Source organism: Dermacentor albipictus, chromosome 1 (genome assembly GCF_038994185.2).
Source record: "Dermacentor albipictus isolate Rhodes 1998 colony chromosome 1, USDA_Dalb.pri_finalv2, whole genome shotgun sequence".
NCBI classification, from domain to species: domain Eukaryota; kingdom Metazoa; phylum Arthropoda; class Arachnida; order Ixodida; family Ixodidae; genus Dermacentor; species Dermacentor albipictus.
Window position 1 is genome coordinate 55,098,971 of NC_091821.1, and position 18,874 is coordinate 55,117,844.

Consider the following 18,874-nt stretch of genomic DNA (forward strand, 5'->3'; position numbering starts at 1 on the left):
GGCACATTTCTGAGCTGGCAGTCTGCTTATTCGATCGTAGATTTGTGTTCATGTGACAGTATGCCATTAGTTGTGTGAACAGTATACGTTGCACATGCTCTTTCACTGAAAGTACTGGCACTGGCCGATTGCAGAATATAGAAGTGTGCGGGGAGAGCCGCATGGAACGGGTGCGCAAGCTGCTAGGCTCACCACATGCCCGTCGCAAGTCTGGTACTCTGGCACTTCGCATCTTTGGCGCACCTCTTGACTCCCTATCACAACATGGCTCAGTGCCATTTGTGGTTGTCCGCCTGTGCCAGTACATAGAAAAGACAGGTAAGGAGATGTTTTCTTGCCTTCCTTGGTGTGATTGGGTATGTGTGAAACGTCTAGCTGCAAATGCCACGTGCAATGGGTGCCTTGCCTATGTATGGTAATAGCTGCATGTGAAACCTTCTTATTGGTTGCTATAATGATCTAAAGGTAAAAATCTGTGTGAAATGCAATTCAATGCAATATCTACAGAGCGAAATCAGCTATAGCAACAAAATTGACTGCACTGTACATGGTATGCTGTAAATTCTTTTGTATGGCATTGAAGTGTACATGAGAGAGCAGATCACAGGTACACAAGCACGGGATCTGGTCCCTTGTGTACCGCATTTCTCTCTTTCATTAATTCTTTCTTTCTTTCCTTCTTTCTTTCTTACACATCCTTTTGATTATAACATAATCTTGCAACATATTCTTTCAAAACAATTTGATTACAACTTAATTTTAACCAGCATCTGTTTTCCTGGAAAACAGGTCCTAACATTTGCCTGTGTGTTACTACAGTGTTATTCGAAACAAGAACTGCATTTCTCTCATTGGTAACAGTCCACCGTGAGATCCTGTGTCATCATCATTGTCATCATAAGACAACATATAGTTAAAATTTCGCTGTAGTTTGTTTTGCAATGACACGTCACTGTCATCACAAAAGCTAATTTAAAAGAAAAGTTTTTACATGCTGAAGCTAATGCCCACAGAGCCATGTTGTGTGTTTTTTGCATTCTGGAGGGGACTTGTATATATTGCCCGACGAACTGGTGATGTATAATTGTTCAAGAAATAAATAATGCTGAACACATGTTGCAGTCCACCCATAGTGACTAAAACATTAAGCGTGAATAAATGTTGTTCTGCAATGGTAAATTCTGCACACTTTATTTTTGTTGCTGAACATGAATTTAGGTCATGATGCCTATTTTGTCATAAGAATCCGGTGCGCATTATTTCCCTACTTTGAACCCAGAAAGGTTGGGTGGGTGTCAGAGGAGGAGGAATGAACTTTAATAAAGAAATGGGTGGGCAAGAGTCTTTGTCCTAGGGGGGTGTTAAAATTGGATAATTATTGTATGTCTGCTTTGCATCGTTTGAAAGAATGTACTGCAAACTATACTGTGCCAGAAAGTTTTTTGAAGTATATGTAGCAAGCCACCTGCACAAAGGCAACAGGGCTTGGTGGTGGGTGAAATGAGGATACGCATACTTTTCTTGTGTGCAAAGAAAGATATAATAGTGTTTGTGATGTTCAATATTAGTAGCAAATAATGACTGTTTATTTTATTGTCCTTCGACTGTGAATTATTTGGTTAACCAATATTAAGTACAAGGAAGAGCGAACAATAAGAATAAATACCTTATAAGCACGTGCAGTGCATTCCAGTCAGACGAAACTTGTTTGAATGAAACTTCTAGCATTTGGAATGTGTGTGCCAACTTTGGTTGGTCGCCCAGAGGCACCGTGAATACATACTTCAGTTGGACATAACTGTTTCATGTGTGAAAATTTCTGAAACATAACTTGTAGAAAGACTACCATGGCCTTCTCAGCAGCTGTTATTCTTCGTACAAAACAGCAGTCTGGCAAGTTTACATGTGGGAAGGTAACACGAGTGTCGGAGAAGCCCATTTTGTCGGACATTGCCCTGCTGTGATACGAAAGACTTCTCCAAGTTGTTCACTTTGCTTAGCTTATTCAATAAGTATACCATCTGTTGTATGTTGTGACAAGAACAATGACAACACTGCTGTGATAATGCTCACATCAGCAGTGAATGCAATTGATGAGATTCATTACATTGAAGGCAACACCAAGTAAGGTAGCTGAGAAAAGCAAGAGTTTTGTGACACTTAGACCTAGACAGCTGTAATCCAGTGTGCACTAAAAAATTTCAGAAGCGGAACTGTGTGATAAATTTAGTATTAGCAGGTAAAAACAAATGTCCATGTGCAACTGCGGGCTTGAAAAACTTTCCGAAACTTAGCTTTCCTGCATGGCTTGACCCTTATGAGCAGGGTGAGCTAGTGTGGTAATCATCTTAGTAAAGAAAAAGTGATATTTCAGTCTGTATTTCACAACTCTATTGATTGACAGAGCTGCAGGAAAGTTCCAAATTGCTTCCAGCTCATAGTATGACTGCATGTAGTGATACATGGTAAAAGGGCAGAAATTCAGTGCTAAATCTTTGCAGTTGCGTTATAAACTTAAAAAGTGCTTTTAGTGACAAAACATATATACTACGGTTAAGGGTGTATAACATAGTTCTCTGAACTACATTGTTCATCATCATGCAGCCCTGCAAGTAACTTATTGTGGCTGTGACTGAAAGTGCAATTCCAGACGTGATTTTGCTGCAGGCATGGGACAAGAGGGCCTCTTTCGGGTGAGCGGCAATGCCCGTCTGGTTGAGAAGCTGCGCTGGAGCTTCGACCAGTCAGGCGACGCACCTCTGGAGGCCGAGGGGGATGTAGCAGTGGCTGCTGCCCTGCTTAAGCTGCTTTTCCGTGAGCTGCCCGAGCCTTTGGTGCCCACGGACATGCATCAAGCTTTCCTGGATGCCATCCAGGGTGAGTCTATGCAAATGCTAGTAGGAAAAAATTGGGTGCTTGTCTGAGGTAAAAGACATGGTATTGTAATGAATAAAGGGATAATCAGACATCCACCCGTTTGTAGCAATTGCTACAAAGGAAACCCATCAATTGCTACAAAGGAAACCCATCAATTGCTACAAAGGAAACCCATACGGGTTCCTCGAAAGGAAAGCCTCATAGTTGAAGAAAAATTCGTCCTTGTCCCGGACGTCAAACATGGTATTGTAGCTCAAAAAACTGGAAAAGAAAGGCTCTAAGGGACAGACAGAAAAGAAAGAAAGACTGCGCTACTGTTCCTTGTCGTTCAGCAAACACTAACTTGTCCAAGAATAAATTATTGTGCTGAGGTAGTAAAGTTTAGCTTTTGGCTTTTGCTTTCTTCTCTTTATTAAGTTGTGCATTTAGGCTCTGACAGCATTTGCAGGAAGTCCTTGTATGTATTGCTCTGTTATGCTAATTTATTTATTGAAAAGCTGATAGCTGTTGGCTGCTGGATTTGTGCCAGTACACAGCAATTAGTTCTTGACAGTAGCAAGAAAGAAGCCAACGCCGCTCGCGGAACAAAATCCAAACCACCGCCCGCCCATGCGCACGCCAATGCACGAGTGGTAGTGTATAGACATGCCAGAGCAAACTTGCTCTAAAAGAAACTATGCAACGAAAACGAAGAGAGGGAGGCGTGAGAAAAAAATTTCCTGTATTCCCACATAGTGGCAGCACATGCCAGAAAAGAAAAGGTTAGGAAATTGACAAGCATTTTAAACCTACAGAAGGCGCCGTAAATATACGGCGTCAACCATTTTGGACTTGTTCGCGGCACTGTATATTTACGTCATTGACCCTGAAGAGGTTAAGGGAAGTAGTATTTTGTCTGTCTGCATTATTCTCTTTTTTTCTTTGTCCACTGATAGGATGCCGATAATTAACAGACCGCTAGTGAAATTGTTTGCCACAGTTGCACTCACCAGTTCAAATGGTCTTTCTGCAGTCACTGTGCATGACAGAGAAGAGTGCACACGACGCCTCAAGTGCCTCGTGGAGCAGCTGCCGCCAAGCAACTTTGCCGTGCTCAAATACCTCTGCCACTTCCTGAGCCGAGTGGCTGAGCTGGAGGAGCACACACGCATGAACCCCAGTGCCCTTGGCATTGTCTTTGGACCAAACCTCTTCAGGTGGGCTTTTCATTACAGAAGTTCTTAACTATTCTAGTCATACTGTGCATTCAACGCAGCATGTGAACAGAGAACATACTTTTGTTTTCAACCTATTTCACATGCTCCTTGTTCTTTTGGTTTTGTCCATAGCGTGTCTGCTGTTGTACACAAGGGGAAGCTTGGAGACAATAGAATTTGTCTATGCTGAAATTTTTTTGCGTTAAACAGAGTGGCATCGTTTTGGAAGCTGGTTCAAAACATTCAGTAAAACACACAGTTTGCCAGATATACAGGGAATGTCTTCTTCGAAAATCTTTTTTTTTTCCCTTGTACGCCTGTGTGACTCGAAAGCTTACATGTTATGGTGGAAAATTGTGCCCAGCTTTTAATGTAACCATAGCTGAAGAACTTGTTTGTGATGCGTTGTTGACACAGTGTTATATGCATTTGTGCCTTTGCGTGGCTGTCATTTGTTTTATTTTGAGCCATCAGGCTAGAAGGAGTGCTACCTACTTTGCTCCCATTTTGCTGCTAGGGCTGTAAAATTGTATCTTGTGTATGTTTTTTGCTGCTCACCAGGTTCAGTGAAGACCTGCAGGGCTTAAAGGAGCAGGCTGTCACCAACCAGGTGGTGACATATTTCATTGACCACTACAATTCCATCTTCGAAGGTGATGCAGAGCTCTCATGCACAGCTGATGCTTCCATGAACATTCAAGGTGGCAGCACCGGCACCAGTAGCAAATGCAGCGGAAGGATGGTGAGTGTAGCATCGACTGTTGCGACGGCAAATGTTTAGAGAACACGGATGCAGTGAACGCATGCATCCTTGCATTCAATCTACAGCCTTCAGTGCTGTGCGCAACTGTTGGACTGCAGTTTCATGGCCTGCCTAGCCAGGCCATGAGAAAGATTTTTTCTCACAAGTCCTGTGTTCCTAAAACTTATACAGTTGGGTGCATGATCAGAATTATCTACTATATAAAAGATCCATCTTCGCCAACCCATCAATATATTATACCTTGCTTGCCAATAGTGTTCACATTAATAGTAGTTTGGACTGCAAACCTGTTTCATAATTCTGGTATTTAGCGCACGCAGAGTGGCACAGTCATGCTGGCTTTCACTTTGTACTTCAGAGGGCCCATTATGAGTTTGGACACCTTGAATCAACAAAGGCCATGCTTCCTTTGGAGCAAAAGGTCAGGATAATCGTGGCCGGGCATATTAATACTTTACATGTCACAGGGAATCCATAGAATAGACTGAAAGACTGTGCGCTCTCCTTCACCATGGTGTAGACCATCAAAGCTGTAGCCAGCAAGGTTCTACAGTGTGTTGGACATTTTTACATGCTGGTGAGGGATTGGCGGCTTGTAAAGCTAGCATGGCTACTATTGTTCTGTTCTGCTAAAGCATGTCGGCATGTATTGCGTAGCTGTTGCACCTAAAGACCAGAATAGTTGAGGAGTTTGTGGATGTAGGTGTTTGGAGAAGTAGTTTTAAGAACTTGCAGACTTGTAAAGAAAATCCGATACCAATGGAAACTCATGTAGTTCCTCTTGTATCATAGATGCAGCCCCTTACTGTTGTCATTCCTCCGTTGGATGAAGCCATGCTGGCGCTGAAACAAGATACGCTTAGTGCGGTGCCTACGCTCATGATTGACAGGTGAGTATTGTGTACTGTCTACCACCATGTTCACATGACTACTGCAACATTTTTCAAGTGCTGAATATTAAGAAGGCTGGGTTATCAGTATGGAAACTTCCTTGGAAAGAAAAGGGTTGGGGAGACTCTAAAAAACTTTCTTTGTGGCCTTGGTGTGCAGGCTGAAATTTAGAAGTGCTTTATTTATATAGGTTGCAAATACAAATTGAGTGCTTTGCTCCTTGGTTTCTTGCTGCATGCCTTGATTGTAGACTTAATGCAGAGATTCACTTCTTTCTGTATTGAGAGGAAAATGCAATTTTTCCTGGCTTCCATGCGCTGAAAGCTTGTTGTGACCAGCTATGCCTCAAGAGTACAGTTGTAAGCCGCCGCATTTATGTGCTTTATTTTGGGCTGCCTACTCTTGTTTGGTAGATTATTGGTGTTACATCTGCCTAATTTAAAAAGCAGGCTTTTTTAATTAGCTTCCTCTAGAGGTATATTTATGACTCCCATTTCTCGCATGGAATGTCTTGTTCATTTGCGCTTCAGCTCTTTGTTATGCTTTTTTTTTTGCCAGCAGTAAATGAATGAATGTATGGTTTTTATTGGCGCAAGGGCCAGGTATGGCCACAGAGCGCCATGCCGGTTTTAGTGACTTCGCAGTGTAGTGATGGATTCTATGAAGTTGAAGTGACGTGGCTGTAACGCGGCCTAAAAGAATTGTCGCTGTAAAGTGCGTAAAATCTACGTCTAATAAAATTATGGCAATGATTAATGCCGTGTGCTTATGAGCCTTAAAGTATATTGCGCAAAATGATATGATATACAAAACATGTCTGATGCAAACATTGGCCTCAGCACTATGGCCTCACCATAGCCCTCGAGACATAAGGGCCTAGAGGCATGTGCTATACAATACTGCTATTGCAGCCGCATCCTCTGAAGAGAGGAAGCGCTACGAATGCCAGCAGTAAAAGAAAACGAGAAAAAAAATAAAGTCTGTCATACGTAGGCATATATGTGGCAGTGCCAGCACCTCAATTTTGAAGTGGTTTTAACCAGCAGGAACTGGTCAGGTACAACCTTGGTTTGCTAATTTACAGGTGGGAACAGCCATTATTTGCCGAGACGGTTGCCTTATTTGTAGCTGGAAAATGCAATTTCAATATATATGTAGGTGCTGTTTTCAACAGGAAATCTGCTGAATATGCCTCATCCATCTTAAAAGTCCCCTCCCAGATTTATGTTGGCACATACTGCCTTGTTGTAACATGCTTGTTATCATGGTGCGTGGCTTTGTTGCCACTAATGGTGCACGCAACTCTTTTTGCTTTTCTTTAGTTTGATTGATGACCGCTGTAACCAGGCCATTACGTACAGGGCAGCCAAAGAAGGTGAGTAGTATGTTGGACTTGTGCATGGCTTAGTTTCAGAAATGTTTTAATCTTGAGATGCTGCAGCTTCAAGGGCAACTCCGGCGTTTTTTTAACCATGTTAGGATATTGTCATTTTCAAATGGCATTGACAGTCTTGTCACCGGTAGGGTGCTTCAATTTGCTTAGAAACTCGTAAGTAATTTTAGATACCCAGTAAACAAAGTACCGAAGCCGAGACGGGTAGCTGCTTCGTGTGACATCACAATGAGTCGATGACATTAGATCCTACGCTACTGTTATTTAAACATGCAGAATGCAAGCTAACTATGCAGTAGATGTGGTGCTAATGCCAGAGAAGCGAAGCTGATGATGTCTTCTGGCGACATGGGGAGCTTTTCCCGCTGTTTCAAACTATACAGCAGTGATTTCAGCAGTGATTTCAGCAGTGATTTCAGCAGTGATTTCAGCAGTGATTTCAGCAATGATCTATGTGAAACTATGAGTGCTGAAGGATCACCATTTGCTTTTGACCCGCTGTCACCACGCGAGACAGTTGACATGCCCAAGCTCAATGCGCAATGCTACGGCAAGACGAAGAGAAGCACCAGTTATCGCGTCTGTCAAAACAGTGATTGTCGGCTGTTGTCTCTTAGAAAAAGGAACCAGCTTCATTGTTTTTGGGTGAAGTGGTGGTGTAGTCTCTGGTGTCACAAACACAGGGTGGCCAATAAAAAGTAATAAATTCATAGGCATGAGTCTTGAACACACAACCAAACTTTAAAATTCATTCTCAGGAAAACTAAATGACTTGCAGTCATATCGTTTGGCACAGATAATCACAGTGCAAAAGAGAATGTATATTCCAAATTGCATTTAAAGTCAGTAAACATAGAAAAATCCCCAGAGTTGCCCTTTAAGGTATGAGGACACTTGAAGTACCAATGTCCTTCAAAAAATTGCATTCGTCAATTTTATGTTTTTATGCAACCACATGCCTCTACCTATCACAAGAAGAATCATGGTTCTACTATGTGCCTTTGAAAAGTTGCAGGCTAATTTGTAGCGTACACTGTACTTCATGAAATCAAAACTGACAAATTTCCATTTTACTTTTGTTCTTTCTTTTTTTTTACAATGATAATATGTAAGTTCAGAGTTATTTTTTGCTAGCGTTATGTGATGTGAAAAATGTAACATTATACAATAATTTGGGAATATTTTTCTTAAAGCTCAGATTAGGTGGCACTTCATGACCTGATCTAGCAATACCCGTAGGGATCATCTACATTCCAGAAGCGAGGGAATCAAAGTGAATGGTTGCATTTACTGGTCAGCAGTCGTGATAAGCAAGAGGCGGTTTAATTATTGAAGGAAAAAGAGGAGGGAAAAGATTGATACAACTGGAGTCATCACAGGCACACAACATATAAGCAGAAGTTTTAGTTAAGTTTAGAAGTATGAATGCTTGTGTGAGAAGCAAATTTGGCACTTCTTGAAGAGCATTAAATTTTAAAAACTTCGAAATTCTTTTTCTTGAGCACCTTAAATGCATAATCAGTATTAAAACCATCTTCTAATAAGGGATGGCTGCAACATAATTTTAGCTATAAAAATTAAAATTTTTGTCAGCAAAGTGTCCTCATATCTTAATTGGGCTGGGTACTGAAGTTGGCTAAAATAAATGAAGCAATAGTGCAAGTGACTAAAAGAAATGTCTAAAATTTGTACAATGGCAAAGTAACTTTAGTTTGATAGTACACTGCAAAGAGAAGTTGGCTTGCAATTAAGCTCGGGCCACTTTGATAATTTGACTTTCACTAAGCATTTACTGATGACTGTGCTTTAGGAGTTTTACGGCAACTAAATGAGATATGTAAGTGAAAAAATAATCTTGTAGCCATATTTTTAGGTGTCTACTGTGGTTTTTTTTTTTTTTTTTTCCCTGAGGCAGCCAGGCACAGAACTGAGTCCCCAATTCCCTGTCTGTCCATTCATGCCCAGGAAGCTCAAGTGGAGCTGCCATACCAGGTCGCAGCTGTAAGCGCAAGGAGCGCAGGATCTCTGGTGAAGACACTCCAGCCCCACGGTCGAGCTCCGAGGAGAGGCCAGCCACTGGCCTTCGTGTGGAGCCTGAATTGGCATCTCGTCGATGCAGCAGCCATGAGGAAGTCACCACACTGGAAACAATGCATGGATATTTCCCTGTGAGTGCAACGGTGATGCATGATACATGGTTGTACTAGGTGACATCGGCTCTAGTGTAGATACAGCCATGTTATGCGACCTTGTAGGTCCCTTGACCACAGCGAGAAGTGAAGAACTTTGCGCATGTGTTAACTGTGGTTGCTTAATATGACTTCCTTCAGAAAAATTTGATGTTTATTCCTTAGAGCCTGCGTTTGTAAACGTTAAGCAACTATAGCTTCGTCTCCATTATTCAAGCTAAGTCTCATGGTGGCTGTACACTTGCTTCATGTTGATGTGAGACTGCTGTGCACTATTACTATTGTGTGGTGGAATCGCGATAATTCAAACTCAAAAGAAGCCCAAAAATTTGTTCGAATTAAACAAAGTTTGACTTAGAGGGAGCTAATTGAATAGAGGACTTACGTGCAGCACTGTGTTAGGTGCCCCATGTGCACTGAGTAACACAAGTGACAGGTTCCGGAAGTCTGGATGAAAATTCAAATTTATTAAAATAGGAAGAGTACACAAGAAACATTGCATAAAACATCGGGATGCCTAGCTCGAGGCTAGTTGGGATTCACGGCAGCGCGGCGCATTCTGCCATGAAGCTACATTTATAGGCAGAATTCTTGCTGCTGTGAAGCCAGATCTCAAGGTAAAATTCGTATGTAGCCCACTCCCCAACTTAAGTGTTCAATTTTTAAAATTTTGGTGTGGCGAAATATGGTACTTCCAACCGGGAGGCAGGAGCAGCAGTTGGCACATGGCCGCACTGCCTGATTGGAGGGGCTGCCCCGCATGAGCATGGTTGGCTGCACGGTATGTTCAAAGGAACCATTGCAAACATTTACGTGTTGGAATTACCGGGTGTTCTTGCACATTGAAATATACATAATTTTGGCAGGACCATTGCGTCAGTTTAAGTAAATGGCAAGTTCAAATTAAGCTGGTTTGAATTAATGAGATTTCACTGTACTTTTATATCACGACTACCATATTATTTATTTATTTATTTATTTACTCCAAGTACCCTCAAACTTAAGTACATTGTAGAAAGGACTGGCTGCGTTACGAAAAGACGGTAAGATATGCAAACATATACAGAAAAAAACAATATTGCAAAAACGATTAAGGCAGGGTACAACAAGAAATAAGGATAAAACAAAAAAGTGTGCGACACAAACAAAAGGACTCGCTATATGGCACAGTTAGTTACAATGAAAAAATTCAAAGAATGATTGTTGGAGCAAAGCATGATTCATGATGCAAACAAGATTGGCAGGAAGGTGGTTCCAGTCACGTGAGGTGTTCGATGTGAAAGAATGTAGCAATGTGTTTTTGCGAGAGGATGTACACTCAACTTTACTAATGTGGAACACCTACTGTGTGTAGTTGGTGATGATAGTAGACAATGTGAAATAAGTGTAAGCAAAAAACCTTCCTGCATAGTGATAAATGAGACAATGGTAAACTGGCTTTCATTGCTAGCTGTTATGCTGGATGTATGAAAATAATTGGCTAGTATGAAGCAAGTGGCATTGCTCTGAATCAGTTCAAGTGCATTAATAAGGCCAGGATCCTAAACAGCAGTGGCATATTCTAATTTAGGGTGCGCAAGTTGTTTTATAAAGAAGTAATTTTAGTTCTGTTGGCAACTTACTGAAATTTCGATGTAAGTACCCTAGCGTTCGATTTGTGTCATTAATTATTACGGTGACATGTTTTTCTTGTTAGATCAGACATTATATTGATTCAGAGGTATCGATAACATGAAACTTGTTCAAGCGTAGTAGTACTTTTAAGTTTATAAACTGAGCGGCATTTGTTTGTGTGAGAAAATGCATTAATTTGCATTTACTAATGTTTAGTTCCATAAGCCACTTGTTGCACTAACACATTATAGAATCTGTCTGAGTGTAATATAGACTACTGCTATAATAGACTGTATACTGATTATTATAATAGACTGCTATTATGCTAGTGGTGTTTCTCCTTGTCTGCTTTGTGGGTAGTCCTAGTTGCATGTCAGAGCTTACTGAGTGTCAGTTAGGAAATGTGTGCCTTTGCTGTATTATACGTGTCTTGGATGCAGTGAGGGCTAAGTGGCTGCTTTTGATTTTACAGGCACACTAGAATGCAAGTTTTTTTTAGCAGCTATGCATGATTTTTTTTTTTTTCACATTATGTTATGCTGACAAGCATTGGCTGCTACATGGTCATTTGCAAGCACACCCTACTTCGGTTCTGCTTGACTCGCCCTTTGTGAATCATGCTATGATGAATTCTTGAGCACATTTGAAAGCTGCCATCGGCATGCTTGAACTCTGGGAGCAAGCACCTGCAAAATGAGGTGGCAGGGTGGGCAGAATAAAGAAGAAAAACTCAACAAAGCATAAACACAAAGAAATGATGTTTCACATGGTGATATTCTTTAATATAACACACGGTTTATAAATCCATGCTTTCACTTTTGCAGATCAGATAATGAAATTCAGCCTACCCTGCATACGATTGAACAAACAAAATAATGTTCTGGCAAAACTACCACCTACATTGTGTTTACTGTATCAGGGGCGTATTAGTCACTTATACCATTCTCTTTTGGACTTCTTTAAAGACATATGGTGTGTGGGAGATTAGCTGGAACCAGCATCTCAACAAGTATTACATTGGACCATGTGGCAGTCTCTTGTCTCATTTTCACTAAAAAAAATTTCAGTTTAGATTGACTTCAGTGTGAATTGAAACTGCTTCTTGTGCCAGGGATATTACTTATATCCACCCCTTAAAATCCTGATGGTGGTGACAGTGCCAGACAAGGTGCTTTCTTTTTTAACTTTATTGACTGTCTCTAATGGCGGAAAATGCATCTGCTACCATGCAACGTTAGAAAGCTAGCACTTTTACACAGTGCACAAACTCATAGAAAAGGCAGGGCAGCTTTTGCAAAAAGCAGCAGCAGCTCATGCAGCTGAATGACTAGCAACTCTTAAGTGTGTCCTTTCATGTTTTCGTGAATTTATAATCACTCGACATGCACGTAGGCACATGACATGTTTTGTCCAGGAGTGTGTCTGTTTGTGGTTGTAATGTGTAAGCACTATGCCTGGCAGCAGATGGCATCTGGGAGCAGTGGCCGAGCAGGGGCGCCTGGAGATGACTCAAATCACGACTTGAGCCCACACCCACCGCAACCCAAGAGGCGTGAAATTGAGACACCTTCCAGCCCCTGCCCAGAGAGTTCACAGGAGTGGCGTGAGGCCTGCCGAAATGTGGAACGGCCTAGCCCGGTCAGTTCTCCTTTCTTGTAATGAATTATTAGCCGCTGTGCCACAAAGTAAATGTTGCACTTGTCGTGGGAAGTCTTGTCTTTCCCTATAACCTCTTGGTTGGGCGATGGTATTTTTGCATGTATACACTTGCTTGCTCACGAGAGGCCTTTGACACAGTCGGCCAAGAAAAAAAGAAAACATTTTCGTTGTGACCAGACAGTGTGGCAAAGAGTTAAGATGGGCATTAATTAGGCAGGTCGCACACACCGGCACAAATGGCACTTCTGAAAGCTAGTGTGCATGCGTGCTTAGATTTTGTGGAAAGGAGTGTGTTCAGTACGATGGTGTTAAAAAAGTGTTGTTGCTGATGGTATGTTCAGTCACTTGTTCTTGTGATTATTGGAGCCAGGTAGGTTCTCCTCGTCATTAACAATGTAGGGATGCTAACACATGCAATTGTTGTTTAGCGCTTACATCTGTCATTGTGTCATAGTGTGTTGTTGAGACCTGGTAAAGAATCTATAGCCTTTCTTCTTTTTGGATTTCCCTTTCCTTTTGTTTCCTGTAATGACCCTGTGTGGGAAAATATTTTTGGACAAGACTTGAAAAACACTTGCCCATAACTGTTGCCTGCCTCCTTTTTCCATGAACATATGGTTTATTTCATGCATCCTAATATACAGCTCAGCAGTGATATATGGTTAGATCCCCAGAGCTCACAGCAGAGGGCTTAGAGAAAGCTACACTTCTATCAGCTTAATGAAGCTTACTCTTGATGTGAATGGCTACGTAGAAGCACTTGGTAGCTTCATGTACTGCACTGTTTTTGGGTCTTGCTCAGAGGGTGCCCTAACATGCTATGTTATTTGCACACAGCTGCATTTGCAAGATGTTCGGTACCAGGGCACACGACCCGAGGCAGCTGAAGAGGGCTCCGCAGACCGCCCCATGGTGGACATCGACGAGCCCTGTCATCCACCATGTGATGGGCGCGAGGCTAACGGGAGCCCAGAGGAAGCAGATGGCTCGGTACCCAACACGCCCAGCACTCTGAGCAAGGACAGCATCCCACCGCTGGACCTCAACAGCTTCCGTGAGGAAGGTCAGGCTTTCTTCTTAGTGGCCCACTTCATGACTTGAAATAGGCTTTCTTCAATAATAATCCTGTATCGCCCTTATTCCTTAAGCTCCCTATTATTTGCTTACCATAATATTAGCTGCCCCATATAAACGCAAAGTGCTTGTGGTGGGCAGGCATGTCAGTGACGTCCAACCGGGGTGACACACTTTGTTTCTCATTGTTTTTCATTATCTCTCATAAATTAACATAAAAACATTCATAAAATGTGCACAGAATGTGCTAGCAGGCACTAAGGATTTATTACTGTAAATAAAAGTGAGGGTATACCTAAAGTGCATACAGAATGTGCTAATAGACATTTGTAGTACAGAACATTCAAATAAAGGCAGAGTTGAATACACCTTTTTGGTGTGTCCAGCTTGGTGGCAAGAGCACAGCGGTTTAATTGTTTTTAAATACTATTCTGAGCAAGCATTACTGCAACAGCTTCTCACTTTCCTGGAAGTGAATAATAGGGACTGACATTTTATTTATAAGTGGGGAATGTGAGAGCTATTCAATGAACACTGAGACTCGTGGCGCAGCCATCACATGCCTAGAGTGCAGCTAGTGCAACCCTTGCTCAAGACATCTTACACTGCTTCTGAGCTTTACTGTAGTGCCATAGTTTGTCCTTTATTTATTTTTTATTTTTTTTGCTTCTCCTTTTACTGTAACATTTTTTTTTCTTTATTGTAAGCATCTGATGCCATTGCAGAACCTGTTCTATCGGAACATCGGTTTAGCTGGCCCATGGTTCAGGCCCTCGCTGATGAAGAGCCAGTAATGCCATATCTCCAGAAAGCCAAGTAAGTTCCTTAGTGCTTTCCTTCCCCCCCCCCCTTTTTTTTAAGAACTGTTTTGGTTTTACATTGTGATCCTTTATAAATTTTTCTGATACATACTAAGTGGCAATGTTGTGTGTTGCAGTTCTTATGAGGCTCCACTGTCACCAAGTGCTTACAGGAGCTACCTGTCTCATAGAAGGTAAGTGATAAAACTGTGTACATATCACTGTTGGCTAAACCATACTTTACAAATGTTCGCTTGTTCTTAGGTAATATATTCTATCTTGTTTCATTTTCTATCCATGCTGTAGTAGCTGGGCTCTTTAATGTAACCATGGGCCCCTTTGTATCTATGAACCCTTGTGTGCATTATAGTACCATAACAGCATGTTACTACACATATTTAATGCATAAATTATGAAATGTCAGCGTTCTAACCGTGCAATACACAAAAAAAAAAATGAAGTGACTGACATGCTCCACATTTGTTGCTGATACAGACTAGTTGTGTTTGTGTGAGCTGGCACCATTGAGTGCGTAGTGTGCAACTGCTAGCATTGCCGACTTTTTCGCTTCCCATTTGGCTGCAAGTTTTGGTGCCTGTATTTAATGGCACATCCGCAGGACGTATTTTCCTTCCCTTTTCCAGCTTATATGTGGTTTCATGTTGTACTAAACGTAATAGAATTTTTGCAATAGCCAGCTCTTGTGTGCTCTTTTTGATGTTTGTGACTTTGACAAGTATGTTGCTTTTGCCTACTTTTGGTGTTTCCATGTGCAAGTGAAAGACAACCTGCGGCATTTTGATGAAAACGTTGAGCAACTGAACCTGCATGTTTACAGTATTCCTACAACTGTTATCTAGGCCTAGCTGGTCAGTGTTGAGCTGGAAATATGTAGCACACAACAACTGAAGTCAGTTTCCACTTTCACCAATTTGCAGCCTCCACCTGGATCCAAACCTGCCGCCATCTCCTCCTGTTGAGCAAGATGAATTCCTCAAATCGTAAGCATGCTTGTTTATGGCGTCATCTAGTATGATGTATTTTCCTTGCTGAAAAGGATGTTTGCCTTCAGTTTCATTGTACCACTGCTCCACATTTGGGGCAGGAGAAGCTACAGCCGTCACACTTTATACTGTTCAGTCACAAATTTTATGGCTTACTTTTATTAAAGATTTCTTACCTTTCAGACTTAAATTCGATAAGGGCACAAACTACTTGAGAAAAAAGAATCAACTTGGTAGTATGAATGTTGTGCAACTTTTGTCAAATCCTCACGCGTACAGTCATAGACAAATGAAAGAAAAAAATACAAAGTAGAACACCTTTTAGAAGCACTAATTCGAGAGCACAATGTTGCGCCACTACCTGTCTGGCCATCAAAGATGGTAGTATAGGCTTTGCCGTAAGCATACAAGCCGAAATCATGTTCATATTACACGTATTGACGAAAGCACAAATGAAAGACCATGTTCTAGTTAGCCATAACTCACTCCTATTTCAATTGTCCATGACTGTACTGACTTTGACCACGAAGAAAGATAGACAGGAAGGTCGACTACTTTCTCATAATGCATTTGGTGTTCAGTCAAAACATCGCAGGTGTACTGCCTGCTTAACATTCTGCCATGCCCTCTTCCTAGCTATTCTAACATAGTCCTTCCCCTTTCTCTCGTCACTAGCTGAGAGTACTAAATTTGTGTGCCACTGGTAGCCAAGTTTGCTCAGATATTCTAGGCAAGGAGAGGTGCTTTGCCAGCTCTCACATCAGTGGCTGTGGAATACTGCTGGCATTTGATGCTGTGTATCGGCAGTGCTGTGTAATCGGCAGTGCTATCTGTGCTTATCATCTGCAATAGGAAATGTGTGAAAAGTTGATTTCACACCTGAAATTTATTGGCATTGCCAACATTGTGGAAGGACACACATACACTAAGCTACATGGCTGTTGCCAGATGGAAGCAGTTGAATTTTGCGCCTTCTATATGAGGCACTCCAGTCCTGTAGCTTGGCAAGGTATTACTATAATTGCTTTGTTAGAATAGTTGGCTCAGACAATGTGTTACCAAAGTAACTGCTCAATATAGTAGCACTGACGCAAAGAAGCATGCTTGCGACCATGAACAGAATGGTTTTTATGCATTTTTATTTATGCATTTTTGTGCATCAGCTAGTACAGCAGCATGCTTCTAATTACAGGAACTTTAAGGATGAAGAAGCCAGCCAAACGACTGTAAAGCAACTGTCCAAGAGAGTCCATTGTAAGTGTCATGTTTAAAATATTCATTCATTCATTCATTCATTCATTCATTCCATGGGAAACAGTGTGTGACATACTCTTAATTTGCTTTTCAGGGTTGAAAAAGAAGGTGAAACAGTTTGAAGAAAATTTTGAAAAAGAACATGGATATAGGGTACGTATGTGGATGTTTGTTTCCTTGCCGTATGCTAGCGTAGTGTGACGAAGTGAATTAATTAGAAATGTGCATGCTGAATAATTTGAGAAAAATTTCATTCACTAGACAAACAAACAGCAACTTTAATACTCTAGTTGCCTTCTTTTTGTAAACATTAAATGCTTTACTGAGCTTATTGAAAGCCTGCCGCTGGTCACATTTGGCTGTTTACCTTTTGATCAGATACTGACCTTCTCAATTTAACTGTGCCTATTATTTCACAGCCATCTCATGCAGAGAAAATGAACCATGCTGAAATGAAGAGGACCTTGCTTGAACTGAACAAGCTGCGAAAGGATTTGAAGAGTGAGCACCTGTGTTTCTCTCGCATGACTGTGCATGTTAGGTGAAGAAGCTATGGAGGAATAAAACAAAGCTATTAGTGGCAGCAATTGGTGCGATATTTGAACAAGAAATGTATAGGAAGTACATTTAATTTGAATGGGTTGAAGGAAACACTTGTGCTTGAATATGAGGTGAACATCTGGTACCCTGTATGGTACTTACTAATAGCAGTGAACAAAAAATAGGTACTAAAGAGCATAAAGATTTTGTCATGTAGATATTTTATAAATTGGTCCATCACTGTAACCTTTCTGCACTGTGCACAAGAACGTGTGACTACACCAAGTTATAATGCTTTTATTTATCTTGGTTAACGCCAATCTTAAGAAAGAATGAAATATGCACTTAGAAAATGCATGTTTAGTTTTTTTTTTTCCCCTTTATCTGTGAGCTTAGGGACTTGACGATTTATGCAATGCTCATGTCCTTGTACACTTGTGAGGAGCTTTCTTTTCTTTGGCATCTCAAAGTGACACTACTCATCTATTTAAAAAAATACAGATGCGAAGGAGGAGAATAGCCTTCCAGAGCCTGCCTACCTGACCTTTTCATCGTGGGGTCGGGACTCACTCAGAGGGCTGTGTGATATGGACAATGGTTCAGCCAAGCCGACCCAAATGATGGAGAAAGCACTGAGTGACACCCTCATGTGCCTGGCCGAAAAGCGCAGGGTTGCTCAGCGTCCAGACTGTGTGGATGTAAGCCCTAGTGATCATTATTTAGTGGCCTTATTGGCTGAATCTCTAAACAACACCATTTGACACATTGATGAGATTGCAATGAATGTTTTTATGATAATGTTATTGGATGCACAGAGGAAGGAGCATCTCGCAGGTATTACTCATGACTAGTAGTTGCTGTGTTGTGTCCCTTTGTCTGTGGTATGCGAACCACCAGTCATACAAAGCAAGTACCAACAGGCCAAAAGTTCTTGTTGTCACCTCTCCCCCAATAGCTCCTTCTCATTTTCGGTGGTAGTACTTGGAAGGTAGCTTATCTGAGAGAGAATCTCAGAGTCCTCAAGGCAAGAATTTTAGGAATTTGTTGCTTTAGGTTCTAGAATGTCGTGCAGTGTTGCGTTGGTTCTATGTCACCACCTGTGTGACCATCAGGAGCTTTAGTACAATTTACCGCTTTTTGTGTTCCTGAGGCCAAAGCAAAATTTTTGGTACTGATCTTAACCCTCTCACGGTCTTTTTTTTTTTTGCCATATGCGATTGCCCAGGATCAATATTTTTTATTGCAGATTCCAATTCTTCTGAGGGACGCATTTCGAAAAAAATTTATGTAATTTTTCTAGGGTGACCGTAATGTGAGAAAAAAATATTTTGCAGTGGTATATATGTACTGTTTACTCATGAATAACAACAATAAAAAAAAGGAAATCAACTTATAAGAATTAAAAATTTAATGCATGGTATACACATAGTTCAAAGCTTAGAAAATGCGCAAACGAGAATATTTTGCAAGGGTCAAATGTTCCTGCTCTTGCACTAATATTTACGTCCATAGCATAATTGAACTGCATAGGTGAGCGCACTAAAAAAAACTGTGTGGTTGTGTGTTCGTCAAAAAAGCAAAATGTTCGACACGCTTCTGCTAATCTTCATCTTTTCACCA

The 18,874-nt window shown here is 41.3% G+C and overlaps 1 protein-coding gene across 5 annotated transcripts in view; it reads left to right on the forward strand.

Annotated features, from left to right (window-relative positions):
* Positions 1–18,874, forward strand: part of LOC135899348 (protein FAM13B) — a 167,309-nt gene that overhangs the window by 135,944 nt on the left and 12,491 nt on the right. For 3 of the 5 annotated variants that reach the window (XM_065428593.1, XM_065428592.1, XM_070521109.1), the window contains exons 4-19: positions 135–318; positions 2,668–2,877; positions 3,890–4,073; positions 4,635–4,815; positions 5,629–5,726; positions 7,050–7,102; positions 9,086–9,288; positions 12,385–12,561; positions 13,420–13,645; positions 14,382–14,472; positions 14,594–14,650; positions 15,395–15,457; positions 16,653–16,714; positions 16,809–16,867; positions 17,134–17,215; positions 17,756–17,952. In XM_065428593.1, coding sequence (XP_065284665.1) covers positions 135–318; positions 2,668–2,877; positions 3,890–4,073; positions 4,635–4,815; positions 5,629–5,726; positions 7,050–7,102; positions 9,086–9,288; positions 12,385–12,561; positions 13,420–13,645; positions 14,382–14,472; positions 14,594–14,650; positions 15,395–15,457; positions 16,653–16,714; positions 16,809–16,867; positions 17,134–17,215; positions 17,756–17,952 — 2,127 coding nt within the window. The remainder of the gene's footprint in view (positions 1–134; positions 319–2,667; positions 2,878–3,889; positions 4,074–4,634; positions 4,816–5,628; positions 5,727–7,049; positions 7,103–9,085; positions 9,289–12,384; positions 12,562–13,419; positions 13,646–14,381; positions 14,473–14,593; positions 14,651–15,394; positions 15,458–16,652; positions 16,715–16,808; positions 16,868–17,133; positions 17,216–17,755; positions 17,953–18,874) is intronic. The other 2 variants (XM_065428594.1, XM_070521110.1) reach the window with 1 other exon arrangement.